General features: G+C 27.6%; 1 protein-coding gene across 2 annotated transcripts in view; it reads right to left on the reverse strand.

Annotated features, from left to right (window-relative positions):
• Positions 1-20799, reverse strand: part of LOC112679497 (alpha-catulin) — a 56086-nt gene that overhangs the window by 28476 nt on the left and 6811 nt on the right. Inside the window, exons 1-2 of one of the 2 annotated variants that reach the window (XM_025549323.1) lie at positions 20164-20738; positions 5003-5192 (exon numbers count right to left, since the gene is read on the reverse strand). In XM_025549323.1, coding sequence (XP_025405108.1) covers positions 5003-5192; positions 20164-20199 — 226 coding nt within the window. In that variant the 5' untranslated portion in view covers positions 20200-20738. Of the gene's footprint in view, positions 1-5002; positions 5193-20163; positions 20739-20799 lie in introns of those variants that run through there. The other variant, XM_025549322.1, reaches the window with a different exon arrangement.

The raw sequence follows: 20799 nt of genomic DNA on the forward strand, positions 1-20799 counted from the left end.
AACAATGAAATCGTGTCGTGCGAAATAAATTATATTGGATCTATGGATTGGATAACTAATATTAAGTTAAAAAAAAAAAAAAAAATTAAAAATTAAATTATTTTTACGGTTTTCATAGCTATATCGGTTATTTTTACTGTACAAGTATGTACTCCACTGGTATTTATAATATTGAGTATATCGTACACTGCAATGTGCTCTATGTCGACATTTTAATGTAAAATTTATGAGATATACGTATACTTGTAAATTCTTATAATGAGAACGATGAAATGTTGATTTGAAATAAAAAACAAGCTAATTTAACGGATGTTACGGAATAGGTGGTAACTTAAATAATAGATGTACCTAAAGTTGATTCTTTCAAAGATTTTTTGTACAATAAAGGTGCCGACAATTTTCGTTTTAGACCAAAATATGAATGTATTCAGTAACTTTATTATTACTTAGTCATTATGAAATATTTATTTATTTGATTATTTGTTTACACAATATACCATATACATGAAACTGTTTAAAAATTGTTTCAATATTATTTAAATTATAGGTTTACACAAAATAAATGTTTTTTTTTATTGTATGCAAATAATATTTATAATAACACTATAAAATTTAACTATAGTGAATATGTGCAAATTAAAACATTCTCTATTTATCCAATAAGTATCTTTTCGGCTGTAGTAAAAAATAATATTGTTAAAATTTTATATTTTGGTGTTTAAAATCCGATTCACATTAATTAGTTAGAGTCTTGTTCAGTAAATACTTAATGAGTACAAAATATTTATGAATTTATTATGTAAAATAAAAAATATTTTGGTTAACAGGCTAAGCTTTCGATGTTTTATATTATGAAATCACAAATACAAGGATTTTATTATTCAGCTTGTTTTTTTTTTTTCATATCGAATTTATCAATGGATAAACACAATTTAAAAATATTATTCAGTTTTAAATTTTTCTTTTTTAGGTAGATAATTATTAATTAATTAAAATTATCCTCGTAAACCAGAAAATATTGTTAACATTTTGATTTAAAATAATTCGTAAAAGTTTTCGAATAATTCTAAATGCTCATTAATTAGAACCACAAAAAATAGATATATTTATAATGTATAAAACTGTTATTTACTTATATACTATATTTTAGCAATGGTCTGTTATAATCAAACATTATATTGGTTATAAATAATAAAAAATGAAAATATTGTTTTTCCGTTATCTATTTTATATTGATAATTTTGTTTTGAAAAATATCTTATTTTTATATTATAGTTGGATATTACCTAAAGAGAAAAAATATATAGAATTAGTAACTTATAATTATATGGTTTTAGATTTATGCTTTTAAATAATGGAACCTCAAACGCATAACTTGACACAAATTTAGCAATTAATTACGTAACTTTAATACATAATTTGATATAAATTTTGAAAAATTGTTTTTCACTATTTAATTACCAACAACAAATATGCAAACCTTTCATACATCATTATAACAAAATAATATTAAAATACATGTTTCTTTGTTAAAAAAGTGTTAATATGTATGTGAACTTAAAACCAAAATGACATACTACATAATGAAAAGATGCGTAATAATAAAAAACTCCATATTATATAAAGATATATGCTTACTCCTCGTTTGGTTTCTTTTATATATTATTGAATATACAAAAATAACATTATATAAAGAAAGAAAGGATGCAATTGTTAGAATCACGTTATTATGACAGCCCGGCAATGCTGAACGTGGTTGATTAAATTTGAAAAGATTTCGTTGAATAAACTCGAAGAATAGAGTTGAAAAATATAAATATATATAAACGAAAAAATCGCACAAGCCAACCCTAAGAAAAAATCTTATACAATAAAAACATTAACTGCACAACAACTATAATTCGAATATATGTTCACTGTAGTACAATGTACAACAGCGTTGGCCAATACGTGTGCACAGCCATAATATTGAAGAGGCTTTTGTAGAGTGATAAATTATTGACAAATTTGATCGAATACGTTGTAATTATGTGCATAATCAATGATAATAACATATAATGTAATTTTTAAACATGCATATTACATTGTATTATTAGACCCAAATATTATTAAATTAATAAACACAATAGATTAAGTAAGTAAATAGAGTAAGCAATAAATTATCAATTTTTTTGTAATTTCAGGTGGATGGTTTTTCATTAAATTCTCACTCCATCAATAGTCTATTAATTTCATACGAAATGAAACATAGTCACTAATTTTTTTCCCCCGAAGTATATTCATAATACCACAATCCAACTTTAATAAAATTATTCAAATCTCCTTTTATCTCCGGTAGCAAAAAAAAAACTTAATGTATATATTATGATCAAGGCTTGGAACTTTATGCGCTAAAAAGTACTAAAATATGCGCATATATATGCGTTAAAAAACACCAAAATATGCGGTATAATACGCAGTAGAAAATTGGAAAATAATTGCTTAAAAATAATAGACTGATTACTGACTAGTGTACCCTGTACAATGAAGTCGCTTGCATGCAGATGTATGTAGTATTATAACCAAAGCTCAGAACTTTTGCGCTAAAAAATATTAAAATATGCGTTAAAAAACATCAAAATATGCAGTAAAAAATTGGAAAATAATTAGCTGACTACACTGACTAGTGAACACTGTACGATGAAGTCACTTTGCATGCAGATGTATGCAGTATTATAACGAACAGCAATAATATTGTGTATAAGCTGATAACCTAATGGTTAAACATTGTTTACGAATTACCTATAGTTATATAATTTGTTTATGTCATGTTACAAAATATTAATACAGTGGTAAATTTACATAAAAATAAATACGGGCCGGCGGTGGTCACAATTACGAGTTCTCGGTACTATAAAGATTATAATATTATTGTTAAGTGCATTGGGAGCCGGAGCAATACGAATAATAGCCGTTTTTTGAATTAATTTATTTTGTCAAACGATATAAAACTTAAAATTTTGGTTGTCATATATTTAATATTTTATTATGAAGCTTTACATTTTTTTAAAAAATATTGTTAAATCCATGAAATATACATATAAATGTTCTTAACACCAAAATATGCGAATTGGTACAAAAAGTAACAAAATATGCAAAATTATGCAACAAAAATTTTTATATCTGAAACATACATACTATGAATCGAATTTGTATCGAATCAGAATTTCAATATGCACTTTCTAGACAAATATACAAATGCTTTTAGTTCCGAGCCTTGATTATGATACTTCTAACTTATTGGACGTAATATTATTAGAATATTAAAATATTAGAGGACGTAACATTTAAAAGATTAGGGTGCATATAATGTCCTATATTTTAATGTAATATGAATATTATTTTAATTTTAATTATATTAAAATATAAATAAATAAATCTTTTACATATAGAAATAAATGCCTAGACTGGAATATTATTCTTGTAATGTACGACCGGTTTATGACCATTTATACCAACTGACGATGCATTTTTAATTCGAAACTGGTCGTACTTTAAAAATATAATGGTACTCCAAGCCAAGCATTTATTTATTTATATCTAGATACAAATTATTTGTTTACTTCTTTAAAAATTAATCTACGAATATTAACCATTTACCAATTTTTAATTTTTATTTAATTTTTTTTATTACTTTATTATTTAATTATATTATGTTTATACTACTAATTATTACAAACACAATAAGACTTAAAATAATTATAATATACTTTATTACTATATCGTCAAAATTTTATATGTTATAAATCTCACAACGACTTATTAATAATCAAAATATCAAAACAGTTCTCTTGTTTTTATTGATAAAAGGAGACAAATTTAAAGCAATAACAACAGCATGGCAGAAAATATGTAATCAGTATTGAGTGTTGAGCAATCAATGAACAGCATTCAGTGCTTTCATAAATGTTGCGCGGCGAGTCAGTCTTAAACGATTGTCTGATGATCCTCCAGTGTCCACGGGCGACTTCTGATTACACTACGCGAACACTTGTCTCATCAGATTTAAGGTGTACCATTTTCTACATGTTGCCTGTTGCTATTGATACTATTACAACTGTCCTGGAGTATATGAATGCCTTTTCAGATCTACGACCCTGAGTTCTCATATAAATTTTTCCGCGAGTATAGCAGATTGTGATTGAACATCATAATATGGGGGGAAGGTTGATCATACTTTATCATGCCTATTAATTTTCAATCATTAAACGGATATGGTAACGAAATTCAGACAGTCTATTTTTGACGGAACATTATGTTACCCGTACGTCTTTCGAAACTGGAGATTCATATATCCAAAAGCCAGAAAAAATAATGACAACGATAATTAAAATAATAAAACAATCGGTTGAATGTATGGAAGTGGAATTAAACTACCCCTAAATATGTGACACGCCACCATAATAAATAAATAATAGTAAATACGTAATACGGGCCATCAGATTTTAGGTGCGTATCGTGGCAGGGTCGGAAAATAACACTCTAAGTAAAGGGCCACTTCCGGAAATCAGACCGGAAATAAAAGGCTTGTTTCGCTGTTACTGCCACGTGAATATTATGAATATTACACAATATAATATACAACAAAGATGGCCTTACGCCCCTTTCTCAGTCACCTCTACCTAGCCATAGGCCATAGTTCTACATGGGGAATATAGAAACACGAGAGGCATACTTTTATATTCCCCAGTGGGCGCAGAGTGTGTATGCCGTGGAGATATTACATAACTTTATACATATATACGTTAACGCACACACACACACACACACACACACACACACATACACGCATTTACGTATGTATGACAAGAGCTAAAAAATTACTTTGACAACCAGATGGTAGTATCGGTCGAATAGGTGGGGAACACGGTGGTATAGCGTTCTGTTCTATATATTGGCGTGACATGCGTGCCTACCGCCCGTGCCCGCCCGCACGGTACCAGCCCTGCACATGGCAACTCACCTGCCGCCCTTGCCTCCTTGCACTCCTGATACATGTCGGCTTTTATCTCTGGATTGTCGTCCGCAATGGTCTCGCCGACGGTCACGAACCGCTCGATGGCCAAGTTCACCCCTTGCCCGACCCTGGCGATCGCCCTGGCCGTCCGTTCCGTACAGAACGGTCGTTCCCTGTGCGCCACCAATGTCGAAATCTGAAACATGGATCAATGGATATTCTTAATAATAATAATAATAATAATAATAAAAATAATAATAATGTTACATGGTCAAGTTAGTATGTGACGTATGTGAGAATAAAAATTTAATTACATTTTCATGCTTTGTAAAACTGATTTTTTTACCGCCACGTTTACACATCATCAATATATGACTGTATTTTCATTGCAGGACGAAGCGTGTGCGCGTGATAGTATAGGAATTTGCAGGACTGCAATGTAGGCAAATACATATAATATTTATATACATATGTGAGATACTCGGAACAACCTTTTTCTCTAGCTTCGACAAACGAAAACGCTTTTTTTTCCCTAAAAAAAAGAAGCTCGTGGGATTCATTGCATAAGCATCAACAATGGTAAAGGGGGAAAAAACCGTATGATAATTCCAATTACACGTGGTGGTAGGTACTCAACGTCGGTCTTGTCTATAGGACGAAAACGCGTTGACGTTTGTTTTATTTATTCAACATTCCAGCCGAGTATACAAATAATTTATACGTACCCAACACGACTACAGCATGTTAAACAAAGTGCGCGAACACTGATGAATTCAACATAAACATTAATAACTTTTAATCAATATCGTTTCTTCTAATATTATTATTATTTGTTTTCCATATCGCATTGCATACACTTGTTGCTGTAATGTAATGCCTTGCATATTATATACATTATTTCATCGTATACTAATCCGTAGTCATGGATTCAACATCACCTCTTGAAAAACATAGAATTCTATATGCCAGTAGTTCTCAGTTTTTTTTTTTTTTTGTATGACCACACTTATTTAGATCCATAAAAATAGCGATACAATTGAATAATTAATGGATTTTTGAAATAGTAAAAATTATGAACCTTTGTAAATTAATACAATTAAATGATGGAATTGTATAAAAAAAAAATTAATTTACTTAATTAAAATTTAAACAGTATAATAGCAGGTATTATCAATAAAAAAAAGTATTATAAAAACAGTAGTAGATCATAAAAAAAATTAGTGCAGTACTTGTGATCGGCGTACTGAACATAGGTCTTCGATTCGTGGGCGAATGGTTGACAAACCTACGTGTAATTTACTTTCAATATCTTTAAGAGTATGTCTTTTTTTATTTCTAATACCGAAATTGCTGATACACACATGTTTAATGTTGGAAAAGAAAGAAAAATTTTACTCATTCCAACATATTCGTTTTGCAAAAAAATCAAAAATTAATCATTTTGAGACACTTAAAATTGAAATTTAAACATTTCATTTGATGGTTATAAATGAGATAAGAATCAATAAGATTATTTTCATAAGTATTTTTCTTATCTGTAGTTTTTATAATATTATCATAATGCTGTAACAATATCATATGTTTATACTTTGAAAGGTCACAGCTCTAATTAATAATATTTTGGCGACACTCACCACGATAATACGTGACACGCCGGTTGAGAACTACAGCTATGTATAATATTTATAAGTTTATGACACTTAGGTCTATTTGTAAATAACCTTAAAATATTGCCGAACAATAACATCATTGGTCAATAAAAATGTTTTAACTATTTTAATTTTGTTAGTTGATTAATTACCATACGCATTGATTCGATGTATCTTTTCCGTATTGTTATAACAGATAATATAAAAATAATTGTTCACATTATCAAACATGATATTACGTGTTCAGACAATAATATTTAAAATAAATTACTTAAATTTGTATTATGTTTCTCATTTTAATTGATCAGCTTTATTTTTTTTTAGGTATAAATTATGCTTTTATACAAAATGAATAACTAATTAGTAATCAATATTACAATCATCGCAGGTAGTTTATCTCAGAAATTCTTTCAAAGTGGATGATGCGGCGTATTACTATAAAACATTAAATACTCAATAGGTTCTAACGAAATATTTGACAGCTAATACATCAAATATATTTTTAAATAATCAACAAGATATTATAAAATGATAATTTTATTTTTGGATTGATTGAATTTAAAAAAAATGTAATATATAATTCTTAAATATTTTCTTCATATTCTAACAAAACATTTTAATTTCTACAGAAAAAACACGGAGCATGCAATGAAATTTTAGTTGTAAAATAATAATGCTAAACATAATTATTTAGAACAAATATTCCAAACTTTATTAAATAAAAAATTGATTATGTGTTTCTACATTAACTTATATTATTCCGTTATCTTACATTAATTTTAAATAAATTAGTTGCATATACAAAAATAATATATTCTTATAACGTACCTAGCTATAATAGTAAGATGTATAATTTGAGAATAAATGTAATAGTTATCGTTCTATCACATATATAAATATACATACATGGAGAAAATCACTAATTCAATATCTCTACTTTTATTTTTACAGTGCAAGATAACATTTACATAGATAAAATGTATATTACATTTCATAAACGAAAAGTACCTATATTTTTATAGTTATATAACTAGTTTTAATCTATACAAATAAATCAGGATAAATATATTCAGTAATATACATTGTCGTTATATTATCTTCCATCTATTTTAAGATACAATAAGAAAGGAAAAAAAATAAAATTGTGTTACTCAATGCTTTTAAATCCCATATACTTGGATACGGAAAACAATCGACCTTAATCGTTATTTTATTATATGTTTTCCATGTTATGTAAAAACGTCGGCAAGAAAAAATATATTTTGGGGTATAATACAGAAAATAAAATATAATTAACGGACAGACTGAAAAAGTCTTCTTATACCATTTACTTGTAACTAAGAATAAATTATATGTTATTATAATACGTCCATTACAAAATGTTTACACACATTTTTTTCCTATTTAGTGATATAATCATCCGCGCCAAACTAATGAACATTTAGACACTTTTTGTTCACGGGCAAGATTACATTATATTTTATGATAATAACATTCCTCCTAATCGGTAATCCCAGTAAACGTAAAACACCATTAGTCTATTTAACATAACGTATATATTATAACATTTGATAATAATTTAAACATTTTATGACTGTTCGTACATTTGGTAAAAGTTTATATGTACGTGTACCGTAGAACATTAGATGTGCAGTTTTAGAAGCTCCTATTGACATTCTTTTTTTATTCTAAAAATCTTCGATGAGTTACTGTTCCTTGAATTATGTGGTTTAATGTTAGCATATAGACAAAAAAAAAACACGTTCACATCGATGTTTAAATTAAATCTAACGTTAGATTCGATTCCAATTCGATTCCAATTCGATTTGTATCGATTAAAAAAAAATTGAATGGGCTTGTACGTACGTTTAATAGGATTATCATTAAAATACTGAATGTGCGAACTTGAAATTAGGAAACGGAATTTATATATAAGAATATTTATGGGAATTCGCCAAAATCAAAAATGTAAACTGACGGTGCGTGTTAGGCGTGTGCTGACGTCAATGTTATGAACGAAGATTTTCGTTTTGTTCTACATTACAAAGTTGTTTATTATAGTATACAAAATTTATAAAATGTATATTCTTATAGTCATAATAGTTTTAGTATGAACTTGAGCATAACATTGTGTAGATGATTTATAGATACACAAGGTATGTTTAACTAAAAAAAAAAAATATTTTGGGTGTGTTAAATTTTTTAAATAAATATAAGAGAAGTATCCATTTCTTTAATGCAATTTTACTCATTTTTTAAGGTATCTAATAAATTAGAACTGCTTTATTCTGATATTATTATGTATCAACTGATATTGGCATAGCATTCATTCGGTCTAAAAATTAGAAGGGCTAAAATTATTCAATCCAAGGATATTCGTAAGGAAAATAGCCTCCACGCCCTTCTATATTTAACTAGTACAAAATGTTTTAGTTTCATTATTTAATTATGAATTTATTTATTTTCTATTATAACTAAACAGTATTACTAACATCATTACTTTTTTATCAATATACGATATAGACGGTAAACAAAAACAAAATCATATAGTATTCCAGTAATAAATATTAAAAATAAACTTGACTGTCATAACAATACCACATGCGTTATAAATAGGTAATATAACAAACATAAATACACAATAATCTTACTGCATACTTGTATATACATGAATAATGTTTGTACATTTTACGTCCTTGGCATAGTGCATGACCAATGCAAACTGGAATAAACTCATTATCATAAATGCAAAATTATCCTTTTTTACCACAAAATAAACTAGGAATGCTAATTTAAAACTTGCAAGCACCCCCTGGAACCCCCGTAGGTGCGCCAATGGATACTGAACAACAAGTATTATAATAGTCCTGTAATTGTACAATACAGTCTGCACCCTGGTTGTCGAATACATTCGATAGATTTAAAAGCTATTATTTATACCGTTAATGCTATTTTTAATTAAAAATTAAAAAGGGCAAAACTTCAAAGTGAGGTGAGACGGATGAATATATAAATGATTGAAAAGTATTGCTGTATTGATCTTTTGAACTTTAAACCAATGTACAATTGCTCTTGAAAAAAACAATTTTGAGTGAAAGAAATTGGTTGAATCAGTTTATATTTCTGAAGATGGTTGACAAAGAAAAAAAACCAGATCTTTTAATAGATGAACTTTTTATGTTCTAACTTTAACAAAAAAAAAAAAAAAATCTTAAATTTCAAGTGTCTATAAACTCACAAACTTCATTAAAATATTCCGAAACTATGAAATGCGTTTAACTAAATAACTAATATTTTTCAGTAGACATTTTTAAATATTCGAACAAAAATGTAATGGATTTTTGGAATTTGATCGTTTTATCAATATATAATATTTAAACGCTCTTACATTTTGTATTTTGACATATAATTTTTATGTTCAATCAGTAGTTCATAAATATATATATATATTTATAAGACTGTTAATTATTTTGTTCAGGAATTGACCATAAACAAATAACACTGGTATTGTGTTGCTCTAAACATAAAGAAATGACAATAAATGTTTGTTATTCAATAAAATGTCAATTGCTAAACTACTAACATATAATATTACATATCTTCCTTATTACAATTAATTTATTTTATCATAAATTGCTTATCATTATTATTGTTATTACTTATCACCTTATAACCACACTAACCGTGCAGAGCGCGGTAAAATACAATTTAAAGAATTATAATATATTCTTTACATATATATGAAAGGAAATTTTCAATACATTTTCATGACCTAAGCAAACCAAAATTATTTTTATCAACATTTTTGAAAAACGCTAAGATATCACAAAAATTTCAATTTTCTATAAATAAATTAAATAAAGTCTTTTGAAAACTATGCCATTTATAGCAAATGATTATATAGTAATTTAGTGATCATGTCTCTGTGATTATTAATTTTTTTAAGTTGCAATAAAATCAAAAATTTGATTTAATCAAAATTAGATATGCAATTCATTTTGTCATATTTTTATAACTTTACGTTAGTTTTATGCAATAATTAAAAATATTAATGAAAAATTAAAAAACCGGCCCCTTAAAAGTACCGTTTAAAATCAATATCCTATCTTAATTTTTTTTTATATGGTAGAACACTCATTCTGGTCAAAATCATGGACTAAAAAAAAAAAAAAAACACTCATCATTAATACATGCTTTGTCCCGCTTAGAATGTAAAATATAAGAATCATTTAAGTTCATTGAGAAAAATTTTAAATGTAATTAATTGAATTATTAAATTTAAAATTTTCATAAAATAAAATTAGGTATTTTATTTTTTGTTCTCTTAAAAATGTATTTATTGTGTTATTGAAGTTAAAAATAGAAGTTCATAGAATTTTATGAATTATAAAAAACAAAGATAACAATCTTAAAAAGTAATTTTAAAAGTTATAATTACAAAATATATAGTAAAAAGTTATTTTGTAAAGTAGTAAAAACATTAATTATATACTGATTATGCAAAAACTATTTAAACATTAAAATTTATAGGTACATTTTAAATATAAAAATTAAATGGCTCTATGAATTGATCTTATGAACATAGCTAGAATAAACTTTAATTTTACAAAGCATGAGTTAATTTTCAATGATAGAAAAATATTTTTACCAGTCAAGAAAAAAAAATGTAAGGAAAAAATTACTATTACATTTTAATAAATTTAAGATTTTTAAATCATATTCATTCAGATTAATAGTATCCATTTTTATATAATTGTCACATTTTAAAACTTTTATAAAGCAGACCTATAAAAATTCATACATTTATTATAAATATTGTTTGGATTTTTTGTAATTCTAAATAATGCAAAATGAAAATTATATTATTATTTTCATATACATTGTATAGTTATCCTAATAAAATTAATAATAATGTAATGACAAACACATTAAATAATTACTATATTTAAATAGGCCAAATTTAAGAACTACTAATTATTTGTTTTTATTTATAACTACAAAACTACTGATATAATTTATTTCACCTGAATTATAATTAATTATTTCATATCTTAGAATATTTTTCATAAAAATCATCTATACATTATCTATGAAAATTTATTAAAAGTTAAGATAAATCCATTTTTAGTGTATAATTGATTAATTTGATAAATTTAAAAAAGGAAATTTGAATTTTTCTTTAAATTAATTTCAAATAAATCACTCTATATGTGATATCTATTATATATCTTCATATGTTAGTTACATTTAAATGTTTACAGTTATAACTGATCCTAGAAATGTAAAAATATAAATGAATATTATAGATATATAATACGAGTAGTATGATGTAATGACATAATGATAATAGTATGATATATAATGCTAATTAGTTCTTATATTATCATCATTTTTGAATAAATCTAATAAATGTCTCATTTTCCATCATATGAATATTATAAAATTGTTCAGCATAATACCAGCCCTGGACAAAATGAGATGAAAATTCTAATTTAGAATTTCTAAAAATGTATATTATAATATATTATAATAGTACCAAACAAAATTAGTAAACTATTCGGTAACTATCTTGTATATTAACATAACTATTTTTAATTACCATAACTGTATCACCCCAAAAATATATAATAATTTAATATATTTTAACAATAGAGTAATATAATATTTGGTGAAATAACGATTGAAAGTTTATGTTCCCTCTCACTATAACACGAACGCCACAAAAAATAATAATCCTCTATTTACTTTTGGCAATTTTATACATACAATGTACCTACATATTATGTCGCCTCGGTACTGTAATTGTGTACAAAGTACGATAGATGCTTACCGATAAGTGTAGGCGTACACAACCGAAATTAATAAACGCTGGAATTACTTAAAAATACTATATAATGATTTCAACAAATGTGGTGCATACGTGTAATATAATCACATACCTACACAACGTATTTTTGATGAATGTTGACAATAAAGCAGAAATGTAATTAATTTAAATTATTTAAATATTAAATTTTATTAAAATATTCTACTTATTATTATGTAAGCTCGTACTCCATAAGACGATTTTTAAATTTTTATTATCGTTGTAAATTATAAGTATTTGTACGTAACAAAAATATTAACTACACAAATACTAACACTGATTTTTAACAGCTGATGCTCTATTATGATGTAATTCTCAGAATTGCGTAGCTTAAATTTTCAAGTAAATTTAAAAAAAAAATTTATCAAATGATAATAAAAATTTTAAATAAATTTGAAGTTTTTATATTTACAGGTTTAAGTATTATAAAACTTTACTCAAAACTGGAAATTTATTTTATAGTCAATATTAATTCCACGACTTTTTTAAGCGCTTTATATTATATTTGATAACAATTTATCAAAATTTAAAAAAATGTATTATAATTTCGTTAGAAATGGTTTTTATGGTATTTGAATTCTAATACGACTGCCTACACCAAATTCATACATCCAATGTATTATTTTCTAATCGAATAATATCAAACATTTGATTATAGAAAAAATAAATGTAGTGTTGCTGTCACAACATCAAAAACATCGAACCGTTTCGATCGCTGATGATGTTTATGTGCTATCTCTTTTATTTTACTTTATTACAGGAAATTGCACTTTAGAAGTACAATGTTTGTATTTTTCATTAGTTAAAAAATTAATCATAATACATTTAGCTGATGATAATGTATTACAATTTTCACCGCAAAAAATATGTACTAACATGATTCGATTTTAATGAATTAAAATAATTAAATTTTTTTACACCTACAACTATAACACGTGTTTCGATCATTTTATCAAAACATATCAAATTTTTTAACTAAAATCATATAAAAAAAATTTATAAAAGTTATCATTTTTTAGGATATATACAAAAAATATTTGTATATGGATATTTTGAAATATAAACTCAAATATTGACATAACATTTGCAAAATCACTTCAGTTTGCATGTCGACTTTGACTTGTGCATGTCTACAAACAATTATATTGACCATGCGTACATTTTCATAGGACATTACCTTCATATATACTTAATGATTTCTTGAATTACATTTTAGTATAAACTATAACATTTAACATTAACATTAGTGATAATACACCCATAAATTGACCTTTTTTAATGTCAGCATACCAGACAAGACAAAATTATTTTTAACCGTCAATGGTGGGCACTTTCAGGAACATATTCAAGAAAATGGGGTGTTTTATCATCTCCTAGTTTTATTTATACATTGTGTGTAGATAAATTTACCTAGAATATAGAAAAAACCTCGGATAATGAATTGTTATAAGTAGAGGTCGAAATAATATTAACTTAATATAACCAAAATAAGATACTAAAATTTTCTTAAAAATTTTAAAATGTTCTTCCAATAATTCAATGAATCATAACAAAATATGCAAAAGAATATAGTACATAATACAAAAAAATGTATATAAATAGATATATAATAAAAAATTATAACTTTGGTAACATTATTTTTTTAAATTAAATTAGATTAATGATGTATTTTTAATTAAGAACATTTTTGAAATCAGTTGACAACAATATTTTGTTCTATGTTCCCTGGTACGATGGTCAATTAAAATGTTTTTATATATACTAAAAAAAAATCCATGTTTAGGCACATGTTGCAAATCAGTTATCCTAGACGTAGACAATATGTATATAATTTACACTTCATTATTTCCACTCAAAATTTTTGCTTCGTTTTTCAAAATTCAATATCATTATTACTGAACATAGGTATATTTTATTATTTTTACGCCACTGTAGTACAAAATATCGAAAATATATAAAATAAATCGATATACTCTCTAATAATCTTTATTATTCGAAATATTATTTTATCCTTAAAATATTCTCATATATGCAATAACAGACTTTTGCTATTAATTCACACGTTTCATGATTTTTAATTATTTCGAATTCCTACCCGACTCCATAGAATCAAAAAAAAATATATAAAATAATATAACTCCGATCTCTAGTTAATAAGTAATACAATTAAAAATCAAATTACGTAATTGAGTTTGATTTTAGTTTACTTATATTTTATCTTTACTAAAATGTGAATTAATTATTTAAAACTGTATTGCCACATACTACCTGGAGTCTAAAAATGGCATTTTCTATGTTAAAGAGTAAAATATTACATCAGAAATTTGATAATAAAAGCTTAAGGATATTACAAATTCAATACAAATAAATACATAGTATTTATTATAATATTATCGACTATAATAGTATTTCCTTTTGAATAGTCAAGAAAAATTAATTTATTAAGTTTAAATTTACTAGATTGTACGGTCCTCTTAACTTAATTTGAAAATACTAAGCATACCATGGACTACTTAATTAGACCACCCTGTATAAACATAACTACACAAAATAGTGCACGTGGATATGTATGTGAGTATAGGGTTTTCACGTTAAGTTAGGCTTTTATATTTTATAAATAGGCCACCCACCACGTCAATGCGCACATTTTTATACTGTACTATATAGTAACGAACACAGTTTTTTTAGGACACTGTTAGTTGGACTATTAATATTCGTAAAACACTTGTAACAGTAATTTCGAATTGCTTAATTTATTGTATTTTTATATAACTCAAAATAATTATTTTTATATTATTATATAATATTTTATAAATTATAATTATATTATGTATCAATATCATTAACTTTAATACGACAATAAATACAATATTATATATATGCACACATACTATTATATATTGTTTTGTAAAAGTATTTATATATAAAAAAGGTCGTAAAAATGCAGAACATTTAAATGTGTTTATTTACATTGGATGTACTTAGATTTACATCTTTGTATACGTAACAAATATAAAAGTAATGAGTTATTAACAATCTGTATTTTTATTTCTAATAATTTACAGTGAATCACTTTATATATTTTGTACACTTTTTCTTTTTTTTTTTTTAAAATTAATAGTGAAAATACATATTGTTTATTTAATCTGTTAAATAATATTCATTTATACAACTATTTACTAACTACAGAAACAAATTAACATGGAATATGAGAATGTTGAGTCTTGATTCTCCCCTGGGACTAGACCTTTTTTATTTATATTGCATCTAGTTAAAAATGGAACATTCGTGTTCAACTGTTCGACAATTAATTCCACTCATATTTTTTGATTTGTTTAAATATTAGGAGCTTAAATATTATCAAATGATTAGGACATTTTAATCGATGAAATTATTTTTTTATGAATTATGTTACATTTTAGAAGTTTTCAATTAAATTTGAGGAAGCTAAAACTTTGATATCTTTAATGAAAAATATATTAAATTTACCTATTTACTACTGATAACTTATGGGTTTAAGATGAATTGATAAATTATTGAAGAATTAAGAATTTAATAATAAGTAATTTTATCTTTTGTAGTAAATTATTAATTTTATGTAAAAGAACAAGAGTTCATTTAGTGTTTTGAGAAACATATGAGAGACATTATGAGAAACATAAGAAGCATAAATAATAATGATTTACATAGATATTTAGATCGATTATCTTGTCAAATCATCCTCCCTTAGAATAATTTTTAGAGTTACTACTAACCAACTCGGCATATTAAATGTATTATATATTTATATTATATATATATATATATATATATATTATCAAAAAAATGTATCCAAGATTAAATCGCTGACTTCTAAAACCATACACTTTTGATAAAATATAGAACAAAATGGCTCATTTTTGGTAGGTTAAGAACGTACAATTTTTAAAATTGTTGTATCCAAAAACCACACACTTTTGATTTCGACATCAAAAAGGTTATACTTACCTTAGGTTAGGTATACTTAATAATTTATAATTTATTATAAATTAAACAAACAAAAAAAAATGCATATACGAGTATTCTAAAATGTAAAAAAATTTAAAAATGTAAAGCGTGTAAAATTTTTAAAGTTTAATTGGTTGAAATCTATTACCGACATTTTTTAAGAACTTCATATTATCTTCGTCGATAAAAAATTTTTCCCACCATTTAAACATGTGCTCCTAAACTAAATACAATTTAATTAAAATTCTAAGTATTACAACGTTAGCATGATTATTGGAGTACCTATAATATAATAATAATAATAATAATATATAATAATCTTATCATATCAGTTAGCACTAAAAATAGTGCGCGGTTTTAATCACTATAAGTTTAGAGTATTTTGTTATACAATGATCGATAAAGTGTGCGGTTTTCGGATACAACCGATTAAATATAAATATGTATTTTCCAAACGAAATCGAAAAAGAAAATTCTGAGCATTGATTTTATTCCTTCATTGAAAGATTTCGTTTTTTTCAGTAAGATACAACAAAAAACTTCGTTTCCGAGGCAACCTTTAGAATTTAATTTTAGGGTATTCCGAAAGGTCTGACCGTCAAGCTATGTTGGTCGAGAAATGGTAGATTTTTTTCTCGGCCAAATTCTGTCGGCATAAACATTTCCACCTCACGTGTTAGAAGTACTTTAAAATGTGAAAGTATATTGGTTTTTTTTTATTACTAGTCTATGAACTTCGAGACCTATTGAACACAAGCTTCACTTAAAAAAAATGTTTCAGACGTTAACTGTCTAAAGTGTGTACATTATTGATGTACCGATGTCGGAATTGAGATAAATAAAAATACCACATTGTCAATAAAATGTATAATATGATAGGTTTTTTAATGTTCATGTTACCTAAAGTAACTAAATTGAAAAATTCTAAAATATACACGTTTTCTTAAATTGTATAAAACATACAACACAAATAAATCAAATATACACATTAGTGTTAAGTGATTTATAATAAACTAGTTTATTTTTTTATTTTCAAAACAAAATATTTTCGGTACTGAATTCAACACAAATTGAACAATTCAAACTAGGACACATTTTATCGCGATAATTTCTTACAAGCTCAACAATTCTCGTTATAATAACTATTTTCCAACTAGAACAATTACTTAACATATATTTGAAGAACTTTCTCTTATTTTATACAAAATAGAAAAATACTTATGAAACATTAAATACAAACTAAAAATTAACACAGCAGAAGTAAACAAAAGTAATATTGTTTTTGCCATCTGCATGGCAATATATCTCTATATAGGTACGTATAATGAATTAAATGACCGAGTAACACGGGCAATTTTACACGTAGGTATGGTATAATACCGATTGTAATTCTTTTTTTGTTTCATTTACTTTGCTAGTGAAAGAAAAATCGTTAGTGTGCAAAAAAGAAAAGTTACGTACGCAATTGATTATACCTACACATAATGTATCTCAAAAATGGAGGTGGGAATTTTAACCTACATGAAAGTTGGCCGTATTTCACGTGAACTTGTGTGAGTTCCATAAAAAGCCAATTTAATTGCATAAGTTTGTCGTTAATAACTAACTCTATGCAAAACTCAAAAGCTGTATTGTTGGACAATTTATGAAAGTCTCGAAAATTCCAATTAACCCCGAAAATTATATGATATATACCTTTGCCGCGACACATTTATTTCATTAAAACATTCACATGTCCATTTTTTAATATCGAAATTACGCGAATCAAGTCAACGTCTTCTGATACATAAGCAAATATAGCGTTGGAGGATAAAATGACCAGAGGTCAGGGGGCATCATCAGTTTCTTCTTTCGATGCAAACTCTAAACGATTAATCATAACCCAGTTGACTAACTTTGTCGCCAAGGGTCTGCCCGACATCATTAAAATTTTTACAGTGGAATAAAAAAAGATACTCGACACTGGAAAAAAAAGCTTAAGCATTTAAAATCTAAATTAAATAAATTATTTAATTGACATCTTATTACTTCAACGCAATACACATAAAACATAATAATAGCATTTGAGTTTTTAACAGAATATGAAAAGATGTTTCGCCAAATTCTAGTAAATTATCCTAATCGAAATTCGATTTCGATGTATCGATTGCCGGTAATTACTCAGTTAAAGTTGAATTTTAAATTTGTAACGCTATATTATGTACAGTTATTTTCTTATCCACTTACGTAACAAACGAAATAAAGCAATAAAATCATAAAAATACGTACAATATGGTCCACCCACATCTAATGTATTGCTAATTTATTCTATCATTTCAAACGTTGATTCTTATGTAACAATATTTAGAAGGTGTCTTTTTTTGAACAAGTATTTTACTTGCATATAAAATCATAACAAGTAGACAACACTTGTTATGTCTACTATGATAATCAATGACGCACACTTAAATAATTATTGTCGTGTAACTGTATTATAGAATATATATACCCTTAATATTTACTGCTTAAGCAGTAAATTAAAAACCAGTTTGATTTCAAATCTATAAAAATTGTAAATATTGTCCCAGGAGAGGAAATTACGACCCCTGAACCCCTCGCGTGTTCCTCTGATGATAATATGGACTGTGGCGTACACATTTTTATGTATAAAAAAAAAAAAAATAATAGTTATGTACAAATACACGAGTAAACCAAAATATTCCAACAGTGACATTGTTCTAACCATTCAACGAGTCGAGCTTGCACTTTTCCGCCAGAGAATGTTACTCGAATTTCAACTAGATAAACGATACATGACTACTTTCGTTCTTTCTAGCAACATCGTAACAGGTCATTACTACAGGACACAGTAACCGCCCTAGGAAAACTTTTGTAGGTCGATCCGCTACATTAACCCAGATGGCCGCCAAGCGTTGGGAACGAAAATTTTTTCGAACAGCACTGTCGCGCTGATGGTAAGCAACACGAATGTAAACGCCGAAACGTTGATGAACGGTGTTTTCACCGTCCCGACATTCATTGCGCTAATCGTCCGCGCACCGCAAACGTATACGGGACCGGTACGCCTGTTCGGTGTTCGCGGTACCGCGTTCAGGCCCTCTAGGAGACCGGATCGAATCGGTCGGCCACAATTAACAAACGGACGAAAGTTGAACGGTATTCCGATTGGAAACGATCGTTTCCCCGTGCCGTGCGTGTACCGCCGTCTGGCTAACACGACGGTTAGGTGCACTTGAACAAGCGTTGCGTTCTCGAGCTCGTCGTTCGTACGCGTACAATGCGTATAGGAATACGCGTGCATCGGCGTACCACCAACTGTGCGGGGACAACACGGCGGCGGCGAGGGTAGGCAATCCGTCGAGTGAGGGGAAGAAGTAGGCTGGGAGGGTTGACGGAGGTAGGTGCGAGGTTTCGGTGATTACAGGACGACACGACGTTTGAGGACCGCGGCCGGGCGGCGGCGGTGGACGGGGCGCTGCAGAAAAAGAGTAATACCGCGCGACAGAGTAATAGGTATCGGATCGTTGTCGGTGCGGTCCGATCTCGAGCACCTGAACCGACGGACGTGCCGCGGCCGGACCCTGACCCGTACGTGCATCATCATGATATTATGTAATGTGACCGCGTGGGGAACGCGACGGCGGCGGCGGTGGCGTCGGGCTTACCTGCTGTCTGCCGCAGTGGTCGCTGAGCAGAGCCATGTCGCGTGTCCGTCGCAGTCGGCGGGTCAGCGCCGTTCAGTCCGTCGTGCGTCAAATTTTTTTTTTTTTTTTGCCCTCTGTCGCACGCACGCGGCGGAGTAGCAGCAGCGGCGGCAGCAGCAGCACCAGCAGCAGCGGGTCCGGGAAGACGGATACGTGACCCGGGGAAAAATTGGCGAAAGATTAAGTGGAATAAAAACGCGAAAGCCGATACGGCTCGATGAGATTTACAAATACCGAATAGCAGTGGCGTGCGCGAACGGCGAGAGAGAAAACAAGCACGCGAACTAACGGTTGGAAAAAAAATAAATAAATTTATACGACGCGTGCGACAGAGAAACCGCGCGATTTTTAACGAAAATCAGTCGGACGAAATAGAAAATTTAAAAAAAAAAAATCCGCCGGTGAACGAGTGAGTGTGTATGTGTGTGTGTGTGAGTATTGTTCAGATACGTGTGTACTTGTTTTGCATATACATATATATATATATATATATTTAAATATATAAATAATATTATAATATTAATAGTTATACATAAATATATACATCGTTACGTGTGTGTGTGTGTGTGTGTGTGTGAGTGTGTGTTTCGAGGGGGG

The sequence above is a fragment of the Sipha flava genome, unplaced genomic scaffold, assembly GCF_003268045.1.
Source record: "Sipha flava isolate LNK unplaced genomic scaffold, YSA_version1 163_pilon_pilon, whole genome shotgun sequence".
Classification (NCBI taxonomy): Eukaryota; Metazoa; Arthropoda; class Insecta; order Hemiptera; family Aphididae; genus Sipha; species Sipha flava.